Genomic DNA, 22,006 nt, shown 5'->3' on the forward strand with positions numbered 1-22,006 from the left:
AGTTGACATATTGGAAAAGACCCTGATGCTGGGAGGGATTGGGGGCAGGAGGAGAAGGGGACGACAGAGGATGAGATGTTTGGATGGCATCACCGACTCGATGGACATGAGTTTGAGTAAACTCTGGGAGTTGGTGATGGACAGGGAAGCCTGGCGTGCTGTGATTCATGGGATTGCAAAGAGTTGGACATGACTGAGCAACTGAACTGAACTGAAAAGCATTTTAAAAGCCAAGGTGAGGGAGAGGTGTGGTTCATTGTTGCAAACTTTGTCAGAATCCTTTGTTCTTGCAGCTGTCCTGTAGGTCAGGTCAAGATGTTCCTTTAAATCTCCATCTTGAAGTTGCTCAGTCATGTCGGACTCTTTGCGACCCCGTGGACTGTAGCCCACCAGGCTCCTCCACCCATGGGATTCTCCAGGCAAGAATACTGGAGTGGGTTGCCATTTCCTTCTCCAGGGGATCTTCCTGACCCAGGGATCGAACCCAGGTCTCCCGCATTGCACATAGACACTTTAACCTCTGAGCCACCAGGGAAGCCCCAAGACAAATGTTATTCTCTGTTTTGCAACTTTTTACCTCTGTGTGAATGGAAAGATGTTACACCCTTTAAGACCAGAGTCTTAAAAATGGACTATGCTGGATATGTCAGGCTATAGCCAACATTCTTAAAAGCACTAGAATGCAAAGGTAAAAGAAACAAATCTAACAGGGCATCAGATTTGTTCTTCCCTATTATTTACTCTTCCCAATCACCAATAGGTGATTGATATGATTAAATAAATTCAAGCACAAAAAGCATTTAGAGCATTACAGGGCTCAGAGTGTGTGTTCTATACATGTTCCTATGTCCTTCAATATAGACATGCATGCATATCACACACACACACACACACACACAGACTTGGAGTAGGATGAAGGTTGTGGGGAGAAGTAGTGGATGAGGGGAGAAAGGAGGACAGAGACCGTTCAGTTCAGTCACTCAGTCATGTCCGACTCTTAGCGACTCTGTGAACTGCAGCACGCCAGGACTCCCTGTCCATCACCAACTCCCAGAGTCTACCCAAACCCATGTCCATTGAGTCCGTGATGCCATCCAACCATCTCATCCTCTGTTATCCCCTTCTCCTCTGCCCTCAATCTTTCCCAGCATCAAGGTCTTTTCAAATGAATCAGCTCTTCGCATCAGGTGGCCAAAGTATTGGAGTTTCAGCTTCAACATCAGTCCTTCCAATGAACATCCAGGCCTGGTCTCCTTTAGGATGGACTGGTTGGATCTCCTTGCAGTCCAAAGGGCTCTCAGGAGTCTTCTCCAACACCACAGTTCAAAAGCATCAACTCTTCAGCACTCAGCTTTCTTTATAGTCCAACTCTCACATTCATACATGACCACTGGAAAAACCATAGCTTTGACTAGACGGACCTGAGACAGGTAGAATTTAATTTTTGTGCAAAGGGGGTTTACTGAAGGGCTTTAGCAAATGGAATGGGAAATTGACAGAATGGTTCAAAGGGAGGTTGCAGAGGTTGAGTCCAGCTGGGCAGTTATAAGGCTATTGTGAGAATATGGATAGTGATGAAGGCTTGGATAAATGTCTGCTCAATGCAATGTGAGGCATACTGAACCCCAATCTCAGATTTCCTTTATACCATACTCTTCATACCATCTTCACATCATGCTTCAGATCTTTACCATTGCAGCAATGGCTTTGGATTAATGATGGAATTAGGGAGTAAAATATTGAGTGACTCTTCATTTCCAAGAATGATTTATGTAATTCTTGTAGAGCCTTTTAGAGTAAGTTTCTCTTAGCTCTATTGTACAAATACGACCTTGAAGCTTGGAGAAGTCAAGAAAGTTGTCTCAAGTCCCCCAGCTAGTAAATAGCAAAACCAGATTTGAAACCCAGGTCTGTGAGACTTCAACAATATTTTCTTTTTTCCTGCCCTATTGATCAATTCAGTTTTCTTAAGATCTCGGGGCAACATGAAGATATATTTTCTTAGAAGTAACCTATGTCATCACCACTTATAGCATTGATAAAGTCCCTAGATTAGCTAGATATCTGAAGGATTGAATTGCAGATCATGAATGCTGGGATGAATTGGAAAAGAGATAGTGCCATGGAGTGGAGAAAGGAAGAGTCTTCTCCCCTCAGCAATATTACTGCCATCACTGTTGGGCCCCCTTCCAGGCTGTTTTGGCCTCCAGGCAATAAGACGTGGCATGAAGGCTGGGAAGCAGGGGGTGAGGGGTGGGGAAGGGCAATACCTCTTCCCTTCTGATTGTTCCTGGAATCTTAATAAACGACTTGAGCATATCTTCTTGAAAGTTTTCCAAATTTCTCATGAAACAATTAGATCAAGGCATGTCTTTTCAATAGTAACTCAGAAATGCATGATTATTCATGTCAGAAATCACCCCACTCTCAGAGTCATATACAATGTTTGAACTTCATACTGTTCCCATTGCAGTGGGCGTACCCTTCTATTTTAGCTCACAATGTGCCATATTAGTGTCATGGCTCACCAGTTGTATGTGCCATGTCCCCTCACTCAGCACTAGGCTCCTAAGGACTCAGTTCCTAATCCAGAGTCTGGTGCAGAGCCAAGGGGGAGGTTTCAGAATAGAGCAGGAAGACACAGGTGCAGACCTGCACACAAAGAATTTCAAGTAGAGTTTGAAGTATGGCAGAACAGAAAACTTGGGGCCAACTTGCATCCCTGGGCAGTAAACCATTGACTCAAAAATTGAAAAGCATTATTGTAGGTGAGAAAGTGGGGTGTCAGCCACAAGAGTAGACTGGGGAGGAATGCAAGGTCCTCCATGTATCCTAAACACTGTTAATACTCCTAATCCCTCTTAAGGATTTAACACAAGTAACATGCCAGATATGATGGCATCCCTTTGTATACATTATCACTTTACATGGATAAGCACATTTGATGCTCACAGCAGTCTTCTCTGAAGGATGCAATTACCCCATTTTATAGATGAGGATATCAAGTCTTCAAGATATAGAGCTGCCAACATGACCCAGTTAAGCTACAGCCATCACAGTTTAACATCCATGCTGTTATCTACATTATGATCCTTATTATTCTCTGACTGATACCAACTTGCTGTCTATAGTCTCCACTTGGTTTTAGTAGAGACTGGTTTCAGAGGACAGAGGTAGAAGCATTGATGGGGTGATGGGGGAGAGGGTCTGAGAAAGTTGAGGATTGGTGAGAATCCCTCTGTCTCTGGACTATTTCATTTTTGGGTCTCAGGTGTATTAGCAACCTTGGTTAGAACCACTTTATTCCATAGGAATAAATTATGGAACTGTATTTTAACATTAATTACCAGAAAGGTATGGTTTCATTTTTATTTTCATTTCAAAATTTCAGCTTTCCAAAGGATACTTCTAGCTCCTTGGTCAAAAAAAAAAAAAAAAAAGCAAAAACTTAATTTATTACTGTGTATGCTCAAGGTGAGGGTTTTAATTGCTTGGTGAATAATAAAAAGATTGAGTTTTATCAAGTAGTTAATTTCAAATAAGAATAATTTCACCCCCTTCATACACCCATTCACCACCATCCCACCCACATAAGATGGTATATAATGGATCTGTTTTAAACTGTAATTAAACAGCTTTAACATTCTCCTATTAAAAAAGTAATAAAATATTTTTTGTAAAAGTTTTTATGATAAAAGAATAGAAAATATAAAAACACCTATAACAACACCTCCAAAGAATCACTATTATTTATTTTAAAGGCTATTTTTAGAGCAGTTTACATTCACAGCAGAATTAAGGAAAGTACAGAGGAAGGTATAGAAACTTCCAGTATACCCCTGGCTCTCACAAATACAAGTCCCCCTCCCCCATTATCAGTGTCCCTATCAAAGTGGTACATTTATTACAGCTGATGAACCTACACTGACAAAAAACAATCACCCAAAGTCCACATTTTGCGTTATGGTTCTGAAGAGGAAAATTTAAAAACTTTCACCCAGCTAGAAATAACCTCATGCTCATTCTGCTTCTGTAACTCAGCTGCTGCTGTGCTGCTAAGTCACTTCAGTCGTGTCTGACTCTGTGCAACCCCATAGACGGCAGCCCACCAGGTTCTCCCGTCCCTGGGATTCTCCAGACATGAACACTAGAGTGGGTTGCCATTTCCTTCTCCAATGCATGAAAGTGAAAAGTGAAAGTGAAGTCGCTCAGTCGTGTCTGACTCTTCGCGACACCGTGGACTGCAGCCTACCAGGCTCCTCCGTCCATGGTATTTTCCAGGCAAGATTACTGGAGTGGGGTGCCCTGTAACTCAGCTAGCTCCTTGCAAAGTCACATGGGAAAGCCCAAACTATACAGAGCCTAATCCTCACCCTCTAGCAAGGTTCCCTGATTTAAAGACCTGATAGGATGACTTGTCTACTGAAGGACATTGGCCTGCTCCTGAAGGATTATATTGGATTTGTGGGACTAACGCATATTTGATTTTACCAGCCAACTGGTGGGGGGCATGGTATTGGAGACTATCCATCCCTCCCTTTTCCTCCTTCCCCTAGTCCAGGGTGAATTGCTGGGAGTCCCAGTTTATAAAGACAGAGGTCCCACCAAAAAGCTCAGGTCTCTACAGATTGGAGACTGGAAAGATGACAGTGGCCTTCTGAATGCATATCCAATACTACGGGCCAGCCACAGGGGCAGAAGATGGGTCCTGGGGCTACTGAGCTGAAACTTACATCATTCACCCTTGTCAATTACTCAACCCCTGTAATCCTGCTTAACCATGTTTGTGTAAAGGTCAGGCATCCCCCTGCTGTGTCCTAACTGCTGTTTCTGTGTGCATGAGACCCTTAATTTGAACTTGCCTATTAACAGCACTGTCCACTAAAGTCTGGGGTCATGCACTGTCTATAAAAATTCTGTAACTCCTTTGTTCTGGGCGCAGAGCTGGAAGAGTTAACTCCTCTGGGCGCACTGGAGTAATGAACCTGGTTTCTCCAAATTTCTGAGCGCGGTGCTTGGTTTTTGGACAATAAACCTGAATTCTCCAATTCTCCGAGTGTGGTGCTTGGTTTCTTGATGGTCCGACTTCTACAACAGTTCACTGTTGGTGTTGTACATTCTGTAAGTTTAGAGTAACATATAATAGCATGCATCTTATCATTTCAGTATCTGTATTTTCACTGTCCTAGAAATCCTCTGCGCTCTGCCAATTCCTCTTTCCCTCTGATCAACCCCTGGCCTCTACTGATCTTTTTCCTGTCCCATAGTTTTGCTTTTCCTAGAATGTAATGCTTCTGGACTCATAGAGTAGCATTTTCAGATTGACATTTTTTCATTAAGTAATATGTATTTAAGGTTTTTGTTTGTTTCTTTCTTTTCACGGCTTGACAGTTCATTTCCTTTTAGTGCTGTGCAATATTCTGTTATCTCAATGCACCACAGTTTAGTTATCCATTCACCTGGTGAAGTGTATTTTGGTTGTTTATAAGATTTGGCAATTATAACTGAAGCTGCTGTAAACATCTGTGTGCAGGTGTTTGTGTGGACTCAAGTTTTCAACTCTTTTGAGTAAATACAACAGAGTTAGAGTGCTAGATGGTATAAGTAGAGTACATTTAGCTTCGTAAGAAACGACCAAACTGTCTTCCATGGTGGCTGTACTGTTCCGTGTCCCATCTCTCAGTGAATGAGACTCCCTATTGCTCCACATCTTCCTACCTCAGCATTTGGTGGTGTCGGTGTTTCAGGGTTAGGCCATTCTAATGGGCGTACATTTAACAGTGCCGCATTATTTTAATTTGCATTTCTCAGGTGACGTGTGATGTGGAGCATCTTTTCAGATGCTTATTTGCCATCTTTCTATATTCTTTGGTGAGGTAAGACTCTTCATATTTGAAAGCTGCTTAGATAGTAGTTCTTAAAAGTTCTCGTCACAAGAAAAAAATTCTGTAACTATGTAAAATACAAAAGTTAAATACACTTTTTGTGCTGCTGACTTTGCAATATATATAAATATCTAATCATTGTGTGGCGCCCCACTCCAGTCTTCTTGCCTGGAAAATCCCATGGGTGGAGGAGCCTGGTAGGCTGCAGTCCATGGGGTCGGTAACAGTTGGACACGACTGAGCGACTTCATTTTCACTTTTCACTTTCATGCATTGGAGAAGGAAATGGCAACCCACTGCAGTGTTCTTGTCTGGAGAATCCCAGGGATGGGGGAGCCTGGTGGGCTGCCGTCTCTGGGGTCACACAGAGTTGGACACGACTGAAGCGACTTAGCAGCAGCAGCAGCAGCAGCAGTAGCAACAGCAGCAATCATTGTGTTGTACACTTGAAGCTAATATAATGTTGTAGATCAATTATGCATCAATAAAAAAAGGAAAAGAAAATTTCTATTAGTTTTTTGACATATAATTTTCAGATATGGTTATTCATATCTGCTACATAAGCTTATCTAAATCATAATTACCAGGACTTCCTTTTTTGCTTTCACAATAATGAATATTCATTTTTATATGAAAACGAAAATGATACATATCATCAGCATAAGATAAGGCAGGCATGATAAGGATGCAAGATATTTGCCCTCTCTGTTCAAATAGTAAATCTACTTTAACTGAATATTATTTTCCAGTTACCCTAAGTTCAGTTCAGTTCAGTCACTCAATTGTGTACAACTCTTTGGAACTCCATGGACTGCAGCACACCAGGCTTCCCTGTCCATCACCAACTCCCGGAGCTTGCTCAGACTCATGTCCATCAAGTCGGTGATGCACCTCCATTTCATCCTCTGTAGTCTCCTTCTCCTCCTGCCTCAGTCTTTCCCAGCATAAGGGTCTTTTCCAAAGAATTAGTTCTTCTTTGGCCACATCAGGTGGCCAAAGTATTAGAGTTTCAGCTATAGCATCAGTCCTTCCAATGAATATTCAGGACTGATTTCCCTTAGGACGGACTGGTTGGATCTCCTTGCAGTCCAAGGGACTTTCAAGAGTCTTCTCCAACACCACAGTTCAAAAGCATGAATTCTTCAATGCTCAGCTTTCTTTACAGTCCAACTGTCACATCCATACATAACTACTTCAAACCATAAACCTAAAGGAAACTTAAAGGAACCGAAAGTAAAACCTCAGATTCTTTCTTAACACACGTCTAGGAAAACTGCATTTTTCCATCAGGGTTGAAATAATGAACTATATTTTTCATCTCTGACCTTGAACTGGAGATGATGGGAGAAAATGACTCTAACTATCAGAAGCAAGTTAATAAGGAGGATAAATGATGAGAGACTATTACAACCAGGCATCTAACACAATACAGCCTGACAAAGGTACTTGTGGTATTCTCATCTTGTCCCCTCAAGCAAAAGCTGACTATCACTAATGAGAGGTTTAACTTCTAGACAGATGATCAGTTCACTCTGAGTATGTGATGGTTGCTTCTAAATGAATATTTCCCCTGAGTCTAATTACACTGGGTCTGGGCTATATGTTTCCCCTTGAGTCAGTACCCTATAGATGTCAGGAATATTTCAACTAATTGAACAACAGCTAAGACAGGAAAGAGGGAGAACATTTTGAGGATGTGCACTGATTTTCCTTCCTCTCTCTTTTTGTGCCTAGAATCGGACGTTGCTGACTTCGATGGTCGAAGCTCCCTACTCTACAGGTTCAATCAGAAGCTGATGAGTACTCTTAAAGATGTGATTTCCCTGAAGTTCAAGAGCATGCAAGGAGATGGGGTCCTCTTCCATGGAGAAGGACAACGGGGAGACCACATCACCCTGGAGCTCCAGAGAGGAAGGCTCGCCCTGCACCTCAACTTGGGTAGGGTCAAGCTTTGCCCTGTCCCTGGCCATGTAGGGCTACGGGGAACTCCTTTTCTAGCAGGTTATCCTCCTAGTGTGTCAGTTAGAAGTTGCTGTGTCACAGTCAAAGTGACATATTTTCCTTATCCAAATTGGAGAAGAAAAATCCACATTTTAAAATGTTTAAGCCATAAATAGCATTCTTTAAACAAGGAATTTTAGTAGGTAGGGAAGAGATACAGGTTAATTTTTCTTCCTTCCTTCCTTTCTTTTTTTTTCGATGTATTTCACTTTTTTTTTTTTTTTTTTAAGTAACAAGCTTTAGCTAGAGGAAGTTTGAACACACATACAAGCACACATATTACAATATAATAAGGCTTGTTCACCATCTGTTATACTTGTTACACTTATGAAAGTTAAGTTCCTGGGGGAATATGGAGAAGATACATTTTACTTTTTGTTTGTTTTGTGAGGGAACAAGGGGTCATGTGCATGGCATCTAAGTTTCTGGGCATTCTCATGTCTTATTAAAGGAAACTCTGTTTTGTTTTTTGTTTATATCAAGTGCCTCGGCTGTGCTAGGGTGAGCCCTATATTTGCCAAATGCTAGTCAATTTAGTACAGAATGCCCTCCTACTTTCTATCTGTTTAGGACTCAGGCCTCCTGCTGTGGGTTGGCATCCGTCGTTCCTGCCTCACTACTGGCAGGTCTGCATTTCTTGGTAATCAACTAAGAGATGGTCAGCCTCCTTTATGTGAAAGGTACTTTGTAAGCAAGCATGAGCCAAGTACAGAAGGCAGGGAGTAGAACTCCCAAATTTGCAAAGGCAAACCAAGAAGCTCTACTGGAGAAAAGGAACTAGGAAAAAAGTGTTAGGGTGATAAAAAAGGAAGAGACCGCATTCTCTAAGAATGAGTTTCTGCCTCCCTTTGGGTATTTATTAGTGTTAGGGGAAGGGGTGGAGAGTATACTTGTGGAAGATAATTATCACCTACTGGTGAGTATTTCTGATCAAATAGTAAAGAAAGAAAGTCATAGCAGAATTCAGTTTGTAGGCTTATGTTGCATGAAAGCCTAGAAATATCACAGATAATTTTTTGTCCTTTAATAATAATTATTTAGAAATAAGTTCTTTTACTAATTAGCATAAGAATGAAGATTATTGTGAACTCATCCCCAAAGCCAAGCAATGGAGATACTTATTTTGAGGCATTTCTGAGCATCTCCTTAGCCTCTATGTTGGACATTGGCAGTGCTAGCAAGGACAGCCTCTGGATCCCAAGTTTAGCTCATTAAATTGATATCTAATGCACTAAACTAAATACACAGCAAAGGCATCTTTAGAGTCTCACCCAGAGAAGAGCTAAAGAGGATTTGCCAGTAACCTAATCAGTTTTGTCCACATACCTAGAGAAATTTATCAGTGAAGTCTATGAAAGATGGGCATATTCAGCAGAAACATATCAGTCTGTTAACTGGTGTTCAATTTTCATGAAACGAGAATGGATGGACTAACTTCCTCCCTAACACCCAGTGACAAGTCATTCACAGAGCATTGTGGGTTGTGGATAAAGTTATTGCCATTACCCCTCTGAAACTCTGCCCCAGCAAGCATAACCCAATGATGTACAGCAGTTTCAGTCACAGTAAAGCAGGATGGAAAGGAAAAGATGTGCTCATGTGACAGATTTTACTTGCAGACAGGTGCCAGCTATTTATTTTGGGGGAAAGTTCATAACTTCCAAGCCTCAATTTACTTATTTCTAACCTGGGATATTATTAATAACTATCTAGCAGGGCATGAACATGAAAACTAAAAATATTCAAAATGAATTTTGTGTGATCCAATCTGCCGTGCTCAGTCATGTATGACTCTTTGTGGCCCCACGGGCTATAGCCTGCTGGTCTTCTCTGCCCATGAGATTTCCCAGGCAAGAATACTGGAGTGGGGTGCCACTTCCTACTTTAGGGGCTCTTCTAGACTTAGGGATAGAGCTTTCATCTCTTACATCTCCTGCATTGGCAGGTGGATTCTTAACCACTAATGCCACCTGAGAATTTTCTGTGTCAGTAAATAAACACAGTGAAACTCCTCATATAACTCATTATTCAACTAACGATATCTGAATGTCCCACATCCTGTAGTTTGCTGGTCTTCCTGGAAAGAAATGGGTCTATTAAGATGAAGAAGACCCTCTCCTGCTGTGATATAAAAAAGACAGAACAATTCTCTTTCCAGATTTCCATTTAACCCATATTTCTAACTCTGTTGGTGATAATGGGAAATCTCATTTAGTGAATTATTTAGTAGTAAAAATATGTTTAGTCTGTATTCTACGAAGTTTGGAATTTTTCTTCGGCTTTCGGATTTACTATTTCCATGAGTTTACCATGATTGAATATTTCCTGTACTTACCTCCTTTAAACAGTTACCCGGCATACTTATTAAATAGTACAGTTTTTTATGTTCCTTCTCTGGAGAGACACTGACATGTATTAGTATGTTAGCTCAGCACAACATACTGATATGTAACATACTCTCTGTCATAGCCAGCAAATCTTTGGAAGCACTGAGTTAAGGGGAAAGGGGGAATGGTAACAGCTTTGATTTGCCCGTAAGAGAAAATCTGTAACATAGGTTACACAAGGGCAAGATAACATTGTCTTCATGGCTGTAGTTCTGGAAACTAGGAGAACACCTACCTGAAGTAGGTACTCCAGGCCAATTGAATTACTGGGAAAAGAGGTTTTCATCTCACCTATCAGAGCCTGACACAAATATACATTTTTCTCATTTGGCTTGCTCATCCCCAAGCCTGGCCTACTCTTCCTCCTGTGATCTCCACAATGTGCAGTATCCTATCCAATCCTCAAAGCAGCCCATTATGTACATAGCCATTAGCTCCAATTTACCTATATGGAATATTAAACTGGAGGAATATATGTCAGCTGCTCAAATGATGCAGCTAGTAATCAGTGTAGTCACAGTTAAAATCTAGTCATATTTACTGCCTTTTAAACTTATTTTTAGTGATGGACAAGGAGGCCTGGCGTGCTGCGATTCATGGGGTTGCAAAGAGTCGGACATGACTGAGTGACTGATCTGATCTGATCTGATGATCTAAAACTTATTTTCAGATTATAAAATATATGTCAGTTTTAGAAAACTCAAAGAAAAAAATTATAAATAAGATGAAAAAAGGCACTCAAAGTTCTACAACCCAGCCATCCTTCTATTAATTTTGGTGTATTTTCCAAGTGTTTTTCCTTAGCTATTTATATAAAAATTTTACATATTATATAAAATTTATGTTCTTTCCAAGTTTCCACACAACCTTCAAAGTGGAAAGAGTTTATATTATCCATGATCAAGGTCTTTTTTTTTTTTTTTTTTCTTGTTTTCTTTTTTAAAAGAAATGAATCAAGAGAGAGAGAAAAATGAAGAGAGAGAGGAAGAATCTAAGAATTTAAATTAATGGGCTAAAAATGGTGTTTGGGCCAGTGAAGGAGGAAGCGTCTCTCTTCCCAGCTGATGTGGATACTCCAGTAGTGTTCCCTGTAGGGACAGTTCTCCAATGTGTTTTCCTTTTCTGATTTGTGACTTTACAATTCAGTGTTTTAGGCTGAGTGGAGTGATTCAGTACCATGGACAGCTACAGAGGCGGGCCTTTGGAGATGCATGGTGTGCTGTGGTTCCTCACAAGTGATGCTCTTTGCTGATATTCTGATTCATATTACTTAGTTACCTCTGTGGCAGTTGACTTGAAAAGATCATTTCAATGCTGCAGTCAAACTAGGCCTTCCCCTTTGACTGTTCTCTTAGGGTACAATGATGGTTTTTCTAGAGCTACTAATGCGAAAGAAATTTCTTCTCTTAATCCATAAGGAAGTTAATAGAGATTCCTCTTTCCACTCTTTGCACATCTCATTCAGATCACCTGTGGCAGTTTGCCCTCTGTAGAATTACAACAGCACAAACTCATATATGCGGGTGGTAAAATCAAAGAGCAGAGGCATTACATGACTGGGGAATTGTGGTAAGAACTAAACAAAACATCAATCACACATGCAGGTCATTCATCCTTACAAGTCCAGTGCTTTTGAACTGAGGCAGATTGTGCAATAAGGCAGTCATGGGAAAGTGAGAACCTTGAAATAGCAGAAACATGTGTGGAGCACACTGTCCTTGTGGGAGCCAAGCATAGGTTCAAAGGCAAAGCATCTGACTACATAACCAACTCACAGAGATATCTTGGATATCACTGAATGCTCTGCACCTACTCTAGGGAGTCTAGTGAATGTTTACTTTAGCTTTTTCAAATTCAAGCATTTTGATCGTCAGTGATATCCAGTTGGTTACCCTGGGTCACAGAGATGATGTAGTTGCAAAGCCATTGACCCAAGATTAGAACCCTCACCAACTCAAACACAAGGTCCTGACATTAATCATTAAAATGTTATAAACTCATTGAACAAGTAGGTATTGAATATTAAGAAGTTGCTGTTATGTGTTAAAATTTTTAGAATGGAGAGACCAGGGTGGGATAGAGGAGTCCAGAAAGTCTTCTTGGATCCAACTTCAAATACCTGGAGATTTTATTATGAAGAGGAAAGAAAGACAGGAATTTCAGACAAAGTGTCAGTGTGGTAATTGGCACCCCATTTTATATAAACTGTGTCATTAATGTATAGGAATTCATTGAGCAAGTACATTAAGCTAAGCACTTAGCTATGCACTGGGGGTCACCAGTTCTGATTTTCAAGGAGGTCGCAGCCTGGTAAAACAATTATTGTGACTGACTTTCTAACTTTGTAATATTAACCAGAAATAGATAGCTATGTATCATCAAAACCATATTTTTTAAGATAATGAAGTCACAAAAGATAGATGCAACTTAGGATTCAGGTTGAACAATGACCCCTAAATCTAGAGAATGTTTTATTGAATAAAATTTAGAAAATTTTTTTTAAGAACTAAGGACATGAATTACATTTCTTTAGTGATACATAAGGATTTTCTCTGATTTGAGGGTCAAGTCCACTGTAATCACATGGCTTCCTGTTAGTTTTTATTTTCTTAGAAGACTTCGTTTGAGTACTTGAGAACATTCATCAGCCATGAATTTTGCTAAACAGGGGTCTATATAATCCTGGATAAACTAGAGAGGTGAAATTTGCCTTCACCGTTTACATCATGTCCCTCCCTCTTTGGGTTGCCGCATTTTCCTTTTCCACAACTCTCTGCTTGCTGATCCATCAAATCCCTTTCCTGATATTCTTAGTAAGCTAAATAAACTCACATGTGTGTATGGTGGGAGGCAGATGGCCAGAACATAAGGAATGAAGGTATCAATTTTTCCAATAGGAGTAAGTAGTAAGAGTATTTAGCTTTGGAGTCATAGCTCAGGGTATAACCTTAATTCTTTGTGAACTTGGGTATATCCTGTGGCTTCATTGAGGTGAAGCTTTTTGTAAGGCTGTGTTCAGGAATAACAAAAACAACCTATGTAAAATGCTCACCTCACTTTAACAGAAAAGAAGCTTAAAATTACAAGTGAGTACCAACATTGATAGCCTGAACAACTAAATGTGAGAAAATTAATCCTAAAGATCAAGTGGATGAAGGCACTGGGGACCTCCATGCAAATGGCCCTCTAGCTCATCAACAACAAATCTTTCCAAGAGTGACTTTTTGTTGAAATACAATATTTAAAGAGAAAGTTGATGTTCTCATTTCCTCAAGCTATATGAAGTCTACAGATTGTGAAAGGTAAAGTGCCATCCATATTTAAACTGTTAAGACCAAGCAAGGTGATTTAATCAAAGGAGATTTTGAAATGAAAACACAATATACATGTGAAGGATCCAGAAAAAAGCTAGTTCCAAGGGTGAAGAATTTGATATGCTTATCCATAGTATGTTGGGGTGGGGTAGGGGAGGATGAGGAGACGAGCAAGTTAGAAATGTTTTGCAGATATTTTAAACTTCCTGTAAAATTTTTCATATGCCTTAGGGTTTTGAGTAATATTTACATAGTTTCATTTTAACTATCTCAAACTACATGAAAACAAGTTTTAATTTAATAAGTAATTCATTTTTTTTTCTCTAATGTGTTTCTGGCCTAAAAGACACCATCTGTGGATTTTTATTTTCTTTGTGTCCTCCACAATTACCCATAGGTGTTTTTATCTTGCCTTAATAAACTGGAAACTATTTAAAAGTTGTAGTTGAACCATAATTGCCACTTAGATATGACTTGAAGTATATATTACAGAATGAAGAGTTTGATAATCTCTTGAGAATGAAGTTTTTTTGTAATTTCTAATAATGAACACTTCTAGGTAAAATGGAAATTTTTCTAGGACTAACTTTTTTCTTCATAGTTACACCTTATATAGACATATTTTGAAACATCTTACTTGATGAATAGCAGAATTTCCTGTTTATCCAACTGTTAAAGTGGACTGATTTCCACTCAATTTGTTTCAATACATGTATTCTTGCCTGGGAAATCCTATGGACAGAGGAACCCGGTGCACCTACAGCCCAGGGGGTTGCAAAATAGTTGGGTATGACAATGATTAAAAACAAAACAAAGATTTCTGTGCATTAACATAAAATGATTCATGGAGAGAGTAAAATATGTTCATGTCCGCCATTTTTTAAATTAAAAATATACTTGTAAAGCAGGAGATATTCAATAATTCACACATCAGTCATATAGTTATCCATGCAGGTCGAGGATTATGCTTTTAATGAAGTTTAGGTTTGTTTCTTAATATCAAAAATATTTATACTCTAAAATATATAAAGAAAAGAAAAAGAATAAAAACTAAAATTACAGTCAGTTTGACCTTTTCATAATTAAACTCATCTTTTGAAGCAGGAATAAAACTGTAGAAAATATCAAAGTATTTAATTTTAATCCATGTTTTTCTCTATTAAAAAAATCAAAATATCACTAAAACCCACCCAGACAACACACAATAACAAATAAGTAGGAGGAAAAGATATGATTCCTTTACTTTTTCTTTTTGTGACTTTCATTGGTTTTGCAGTTTCAAATGTTTAATGTTTTTTACATATTAGTAAATTCTTAAATGCCTTTTTAACTTTTTAAGGAAAAGGGAAGGCATATCAAATTTAAAGTGAAGGCTCTAATATTAAATTTATTTGGGTATATTAACTTAGAACTAATAGTTTATAAGACACAGTAAGTCTCCTTCAACCAGTCATTAGTCCTTAGGCATGTTTTATTTTATAAATAAAAGTTGATTCTCTGTGTGTGTGTGTGTGTGTGCGTGTAGAAGAGGGAGGGGGAGAGAGGCAGACACAAGTATTTTTTGTTTTGACTGGTAGTGCTTTTCATACACTTGCTGGAGCAAACTTCCTAAAAGTCATTTCTCAATAAGTCTTTCTTTTATTATGTCCACTCTAGTATCCAAATGACATTCTAGGCTACCACATGTCAACAGCCTCTCACCACCTGGAAACCCGCCTTCTTGTGCTCGCTTTGCCTATGCCCCTCATCCTCCATCCACACGACTGCCAGTTTTCCTGCCAGCCTTGCCTTCTAATCGAATTCCCATACAGCTGCCAAAATAACCTTAAAATATTAGTCTGAGCCAGTAATCCCTGACTTATTAATTCTCCAGTGGCTCGCATTTCTTAAAGGTAAAACACAAGCTGTAAATCAGCTCACACTAGCAACTGATCCAAGGTGGTATCAGCCAACCCCACATGGTCATAGCACTCTGCTGCATGGAATCCCTCTATGGGGTTCTCCTGAACCCCCACCTTTGGCAGGTGCTTTTCCTGGTTAGGTAACAATGCTCCTTGTTCTGGCCAAATTTCAGGCCTGGCCCCTCTCTATAATGTAACATCCACAGCTTCCTACCCTGCATTTTCTTGGTTCCTTGTCTTAACTGCTGTTAATACAAGCAGCATGCTTCTTATCAATTCACTTATTGTATCTCCACATTAAAACCTTCAGAAGTGTGCCTTTTAACTCTTTATCTCCTGTGTACAGCATTTGTCACTGTAAACAAGACAGATAGCTATCAATGCCATTTTATGGGTGGATGGATAGAAAAAGGAAACGAAGGGAGAAGGAAGAAAAAGTAAAAGATCGAATAATGTATCTGCATAATTTGACACATTGTAAGAACTCAAAAGATGTGGAACAAATCAATATGTCATTGAAAAAATCAATTAAAGTCAGCTATGAACTCATCAGCTCTTATTTTTCAATTACAATCAGTTAGATACTGTCCCCCCACCCCCATAGGAAGCAACAGAGTGTTATTTTGTGCGGGAAGCAGTGACTTGGGACCATAATGGAGGTGGGTGTGAGCAACCCACAGGGGAAATGGCAGCTTCTGCCCCCTGATTGCCACGCTGTGGAGCAGGCTGCTGCAGCTGTTCTACACATTTTGGGAGAGACAAGAGAGACATTTAGCTTTCAGTTACTAAGGGTACTGAATACATAAAATACTGAAAAATTGGAAGATTTACATATAAGTAAAATTAGTTGCATTGAACTGTTCATTTTGCTAAGTTTGAGCCATTTTGTAAGAAAGAAAAAAAAAAAGTAAAGCTCTAATCTTTTTGACAGAAGGATACAGGCAGGAACAACGTAAAACTGGAGGAGAGATGAAGAGAAGGGGAACCAGAGGCACTTGATTGAAAAACATACCTCTCACATCCTCCCAAGAGGTGTGTTCCAAACTCAGCTTGGGCTGAATGACCCATGACAGGATCAGAGTCAAAAATCTGACTGGATCTGAATTTGAGCCCTAGATACATCTCTGCCTAGGAATGCTTAACCTCACCAGACCTCAGCTTCATAATTTGATAAATGCAGATAATCATTTTGCCTTAGAGCATCGAACTTGCAGATTATGCAATCTGTACTTAAATGCCCTCGATAGAGTAGGTATTGAAAATTGCAGCTAAAATGATCATTTCCTCTCCTTGCCTTTGCCTACATATTTACCTGACTCAGTGGCCCCACTGTCTTCCCTCTACTTATCCAGCATTCACTCTTCTGCTAAAGTACAACTCAAGATTCACTTTCTCCTTTCAAGAGCCAGTCAAGTGCAAAGAATATGCATTGTTTCTAAATGTGATGAGTTCTATTTTCAATATTGTTCATACAGCTATCAAGATCTGATTTCTCTTATTATGTAAGTGCACCAGACCTAGAAACATGTTCTTTCATGTCTAAAAGGAAGTGTAGATGTCAGTTGATGGAGAACTTGGTCCGGGAATCTGTGGGAAAACATTGGTATTCCATCCCAAGCCCAGGACAGTTCTGGGTCTGTAGAGAGAGAATCATCTTTTACTTTGGATAGAGAGAGTTGGCCTTGCTTGCAGAATATTCTATTTATAGCCCTGCAGGCTGCCCTGGGGGTACAGATGCCATCTTTTCTTCCTGTTCCCTTTACAGATGACAGCAAACCTCGTCTCAGCAGCAGCCCCGCCTTGGCCACCCTGGGGAGCCTACTGGACGACCAGCACTGGCACTCCGTCCTCCTGGAGCGAGTTGGCAAACACGTGAATTTCACTGTGGACAGGCACACACAGCACTTCCGCACCAAGGGCGAGGCGGATGCCTTGGACATTGACTATGAGGTGAGTTTTCTGTCCCTACAAACCCTTGCACTCCTTGCTCAGGATCAGTAAGAAAATCAGTAAGCAAATGAGCAAGTGAGATGATGTGGGACCTTGACAAATCTCATGTTTGAGCATCTCCTCACCTCCATCTAAGTCCAGGTAGTTGACCATGAAGGAGCCCAGGGAGAGAGTCTGAGCTGTGAGCCTGGAGAAAATGTTTTGGCAAATATGGTGGTGACTCAGAAACTTACAAGCCATCATGCAGTCATTATGAAAGGTTCAGTTATATAAACTTATAATCCATCAAAGTATTTTTAAAAGGTACTAAATTCATTTATTCCTAATTACTTTAATATATCTATTTCCATCTATCGATATGTATTTGAGGTTATTTATTTCTGTTGTATCTGTGTGGTAGAGATACAGTCTATTTGATTGCTACAGTGCCTCTCTTCCCAACTCCAAGTTGAGTGACATCGCTTTGATACTTTGAAATTCATCATGGTGGGAATATTTATACCATAGATATTGGCAAGTCCTATAAATCAGGGGTTGATGTATTTCTTTGTTGATTCTCTAGACCAGAGATTGGAAAAACTACATCCTTCAGGGCAAGTTTGGCTTGACGCCTGTTGCCTTCAGCCTGTCAAGTGTTGTTTAAAAAATTAAGGGAAAAAGACAAATATGTGACAGAGACTGTATGTAATTATGGATAAAATAGTTCAGTGAAAAATCAACAAAAGCAGTCTACAAAAATCAGTCGGTTTATGGAATTTATAATATAATTTATTGTATATTTTATTATTATTTGTAAACTGCACACCACTTATATCAGTAAAATAACATAATATCTGAATGCATTCATGCTCCCACACACACATGCATGTACAGAGATGTGTGTGTGTGTATCTATGTGTATGTATTACACCCTGAACAGCCAGATTTTGCATTTATCAACACATCACTTGAGGCAGAAGAGAATGACCTTTTGCAGAGTAGGGACATGGCCAGACTTATGTTTTAGAGGAGTCATTCTGAATGTTTGTTTCGGGGGCCAGTCCAATTAATATCCCCTAGAAATTTGTTAGAAATGAAAGTGCCCTAGTCTCATCCAAACCCACAGAATCAGAAACTCAGGAAAGAAGGCCTCAATCATTCAGTTTTTAAAAATCCTCTAGGAGACTCTGATGCACCCTAATGTTTGAGAACAACTATTTTAGAGCCATTACTCTGAAGGTAGCTCTGAAGTTACTCCATAGCCTAGATCTGTCTGTAGGTGGATGGTTGCTGGACAGATGGTTGGAAACCCTGTTAGGAGACAATGTCAATCAACAGTGGATATATACTAGAACAGTGAAGGTGGAGTTAAATAACTGAAAACTTAGGATCTGACATTTTTTTTTTCCCATCACTAGTATGAATTATAAGAAAGATTTCCTCTTTTGATCTTAACCTTGTTTAGCATACTGTTGATAAGTTATGCTATTCATTAACTTCAAAAAAATTTGTCACTCTTTAACTCAAGATGCAATATATCAGGTAGGTAGTTTTTGGTTTTGTTTTTTAAGTTGCTAATAACTAGAAATCTATGACTATCAATTATCCTCCTTTGACAACATCATTTAAGTGATTGAAAACACAAGAAATACACATAATGTTGAAATTATCTTAAAGAGATCTTTTTTGAACTTGAGGACAACGAAAAAACACAAAATCAAGTTTTAGTAATTCCCCAAATACTTGACTTCTAATGGCCTGAGAGGTGATTCTAAAATCCACTCAGTTGCCCGATTTAACATTTATTTTCAGGTTAATCTCTACTTATCCATGATCTCCAGTATAGAGAATCTGTATGAAATTACAGCATAGTAGCATTAAAGTGAATGTCAGCATTTGCAAGAGAAATCCAATGATGTTGTTTAATTTATGAAATTGAAACAGATTTCTTCTAGAAATTCTTGAATTTTTTGGTACCTTGTAAAAAGTATTTGCTAGGGAAAAAATGCACCTTGAACTATTTCTATGAGGCAACCTCTGCTTCAGATAAGCCAAACCCCTTCCAAGGATGCAGCCAGTTTGCTCATATGAATATAAAAGAAGACAGACTGGCCATAATGATGACATTAGACTGGCTGCACTGGCTCAAGAGAGTTAGGTGTTGGGGAAATCTCTCAAACAACTGGAGCTCTCCAGCCTTGAAGATTCACCTTCAAGCCTGTGTGGGGAGAAAGGAGCCTGTGTCATAATCACCACTTCACCACTAAGTAGTTGGAAAAAATCTGGAAAGTGAAAATTCTTAACTTCAGTTGCCTAGAAGCAATATGAGCATCATTATTGTTAAATAGGATATCTGAATCTAAGATCTATTTTTCAAATTGAAGTAATAGGTGATTTACAACTTTGTGTTACTTTCTGGTATACAGCAATGTGATTCAGTTATAATATATTCATTTTCATATCCTTTTCCATTATGGTTTATTACAGGATATTTAATATAGTTCCAGGTGCTGTACAGTAGGTCTTTGTTATTTATTTATTTTATATTTATTGGTGTACATATTAATCCCAAATTCCTAATTTATCCCTTTTCCTCCTTTCCCTATTGGTAACCATAAGCTTGTTTTCTATGTCTGTGAGTCTGTTTCTGTTTTGTAAATAAGTTCTGTTGCATCATAGTTTAGATCCCACATGTAAGTGATATCATAAGGTACTTGTCTTGGCCTTTCTAACATACCTCAGTTAGTATGATAATCCCTACGTTCATCCATGTTGCTGCAAATGGTATTATTTCATTCTTTTTTTTGGCTGAGTAATATTCATCGCATATATGTATCACAAAATGAACATTTAGGTTGCTTTCATGTCTTGGCTATTGTGAATAGTGCTGCAGTGAACATTGGGGTGAATGTATCTTTTTGAACTATGATTTTCTCCAGATATACTCCTAGGAAACTAAGATCATGATATATGGTCCCATGACTTTATGGGAAATAGATGGAGAAACAATGGAAACAGTGACAGACTTTATTTTGGGGGGCTCGAAAATCACTGCAGATGCTGACTAAAGTCATGAAATTAAACAAATGCTTGCTCCTTGGAAGAAATCTTATGACCAACCTAGACAGCATATTAAAAAACAGAGACATTACTTTGCCAACAAAGGTCTGTCTAGCCAAAGCTATGGTTTTTCCAGAAGATTTATGGTTTTGAACTGTGGTGTTGGGAAAGACTCTTGAGAGTCCCTTGTACTACAAGGAAAACAAACCAGCCCATCCTAAAGGAAATCAGTCCTGAATATTCATTGGAAGGACTGATGCTAAAGCTGAAACTTCAATATTTTGGCCACCTGATGTGAAGATCTGACTCATTGGAAAAGACCCTGATGCTGGGAAAGATTGAAGGCAGGAGGAGAAGGGAATGACAGAGGATGGGATGGTTAGATGGCATCACTGTCGGGACATGAGTTCGAGTAAACTCCGGGAGTTAGTGATGGACAGGGAGGACTGGTATGCTGCAGTCTGTGGGGTTGCAAAGAGTCGGACACAACTGAATGACTGAATTGAACTGATTCCTAGGAGTGGGATAGATGGATCATATGGTAGCTATATTTTTAACTTTTTAAGGAAACTCCATACTGTTTTTCATAGTGGCTACACCAATTTATGTTCCCACAACAGCACAGGAGGGTTCTCTTTTCTTCATATCCTCTCCAGTATTTGTCATTTGTAGACATTTTAATGATAGAGAATCTATGGTATATTTTATAACAATGTTGTCTATTAATCAGAACCTAAGGAAAGACTAGAGACCTCTTCAAGAAAATTAGAGATACCAAAGGAATATTTCCTGCAAAGATGGGCTCGATAAAGGACAGAAATGGTATGGGCCTAACAGATGCAGGAGCTATTAAGAAGAGATGGCAAGAATACACAGGAGAACTGTACAAAAAAGAGGTTCATGACTCAGATAATCACGATGGTGTGATCACTCACCTACAGCCAGTCATCCTGGAATCTGAAGTCAAATGGGCCTTAGAAAGCATCACTATGAACAAAGCTAGTGGAGGTGATGGAATTCCAGTTGAACTATTTCAAATCCTGAAAGACGATGCTGTGAAAGTGCTGACTCAATAATGCCAGCAAATTTGGAAAACTCAGCAGTGGCCACAGGACTGGAAAAGGTCAGTTTTCATTCCAATCACAAAGAAAGGTAATGCCAAAGAATGCTCAAACTACCGCACAATTGCACTCATCTCACACACTAGCAAAGTAATGTTCAAAATTCTCCAATCCAGGCTTCAGCAGTACATGAACTGTGAACTTCCAGATATTCAAGCTGATTTTAGAAAAGGCAGAGGAACCAGAGATCAAATTGCCAACATCCTCTGGATCATGGAAAAAGCAAGAGAGTTCCAGAAAAACATCTATTTCTGCTTTATTGAATATGCCAAAGCCTTTGACTGTGTGGATCACAATAAACTGTGGAAAAACCTGAAAGAGATGGGAATACCAGACCCTCTGACATGCCTCTTGAGAAACCTGTATGCAGGTCAGGAAGCTACAGTTAGAACTGGACATGGAACAACA

The 22,006-nt window shown here is 39.3% G+C and overlaps 1 protein-coding gene across 1 annotated transcript in view; it reads left to right on the forward strand.

Annotated features, from left to right (window-relative positions):
* CNTNAP5 (contactin associated protein-like 5) overlaps window positions 1-22,006 on the forward strand; it is a 1,037,136-nt gene that overhangs the window by 479,358 nt on the left and 535,772 nt on the right. Inside the window, exons 5-6 of the mRNA XM_010860827.1 lie at window positions 7,620-7,823; window positions 17,254-17,438. Coding sequence (XP_010859129.1) covers window positions 7,620-7,823; window positions 17,254-17,438 — 389 coding nt within the window. The remainder of the gene's footprint in view (window positions 1-7,619; window positions 7,824-17,253; window positions 17,439-22,006) is intronic.

The sequence above is a fragment of the Bison bison genome, unplaced genomic scaffold (genome assembly GCF_000754665.1).
Source record: "Bison bison bison isolate TAMUID 2011002044 unplaced genomic scaffold, Bison_UMD1.0 scf7180017864471, whole genome shotgun sequence".
In the NCBI taxonomy this organism is placed as follows: domain Eukaryota; kingdom Metazoa; phylum Chordata; class Mammalia; order Artiodactyla; family Bovidae; genus Bison; species Bison bison.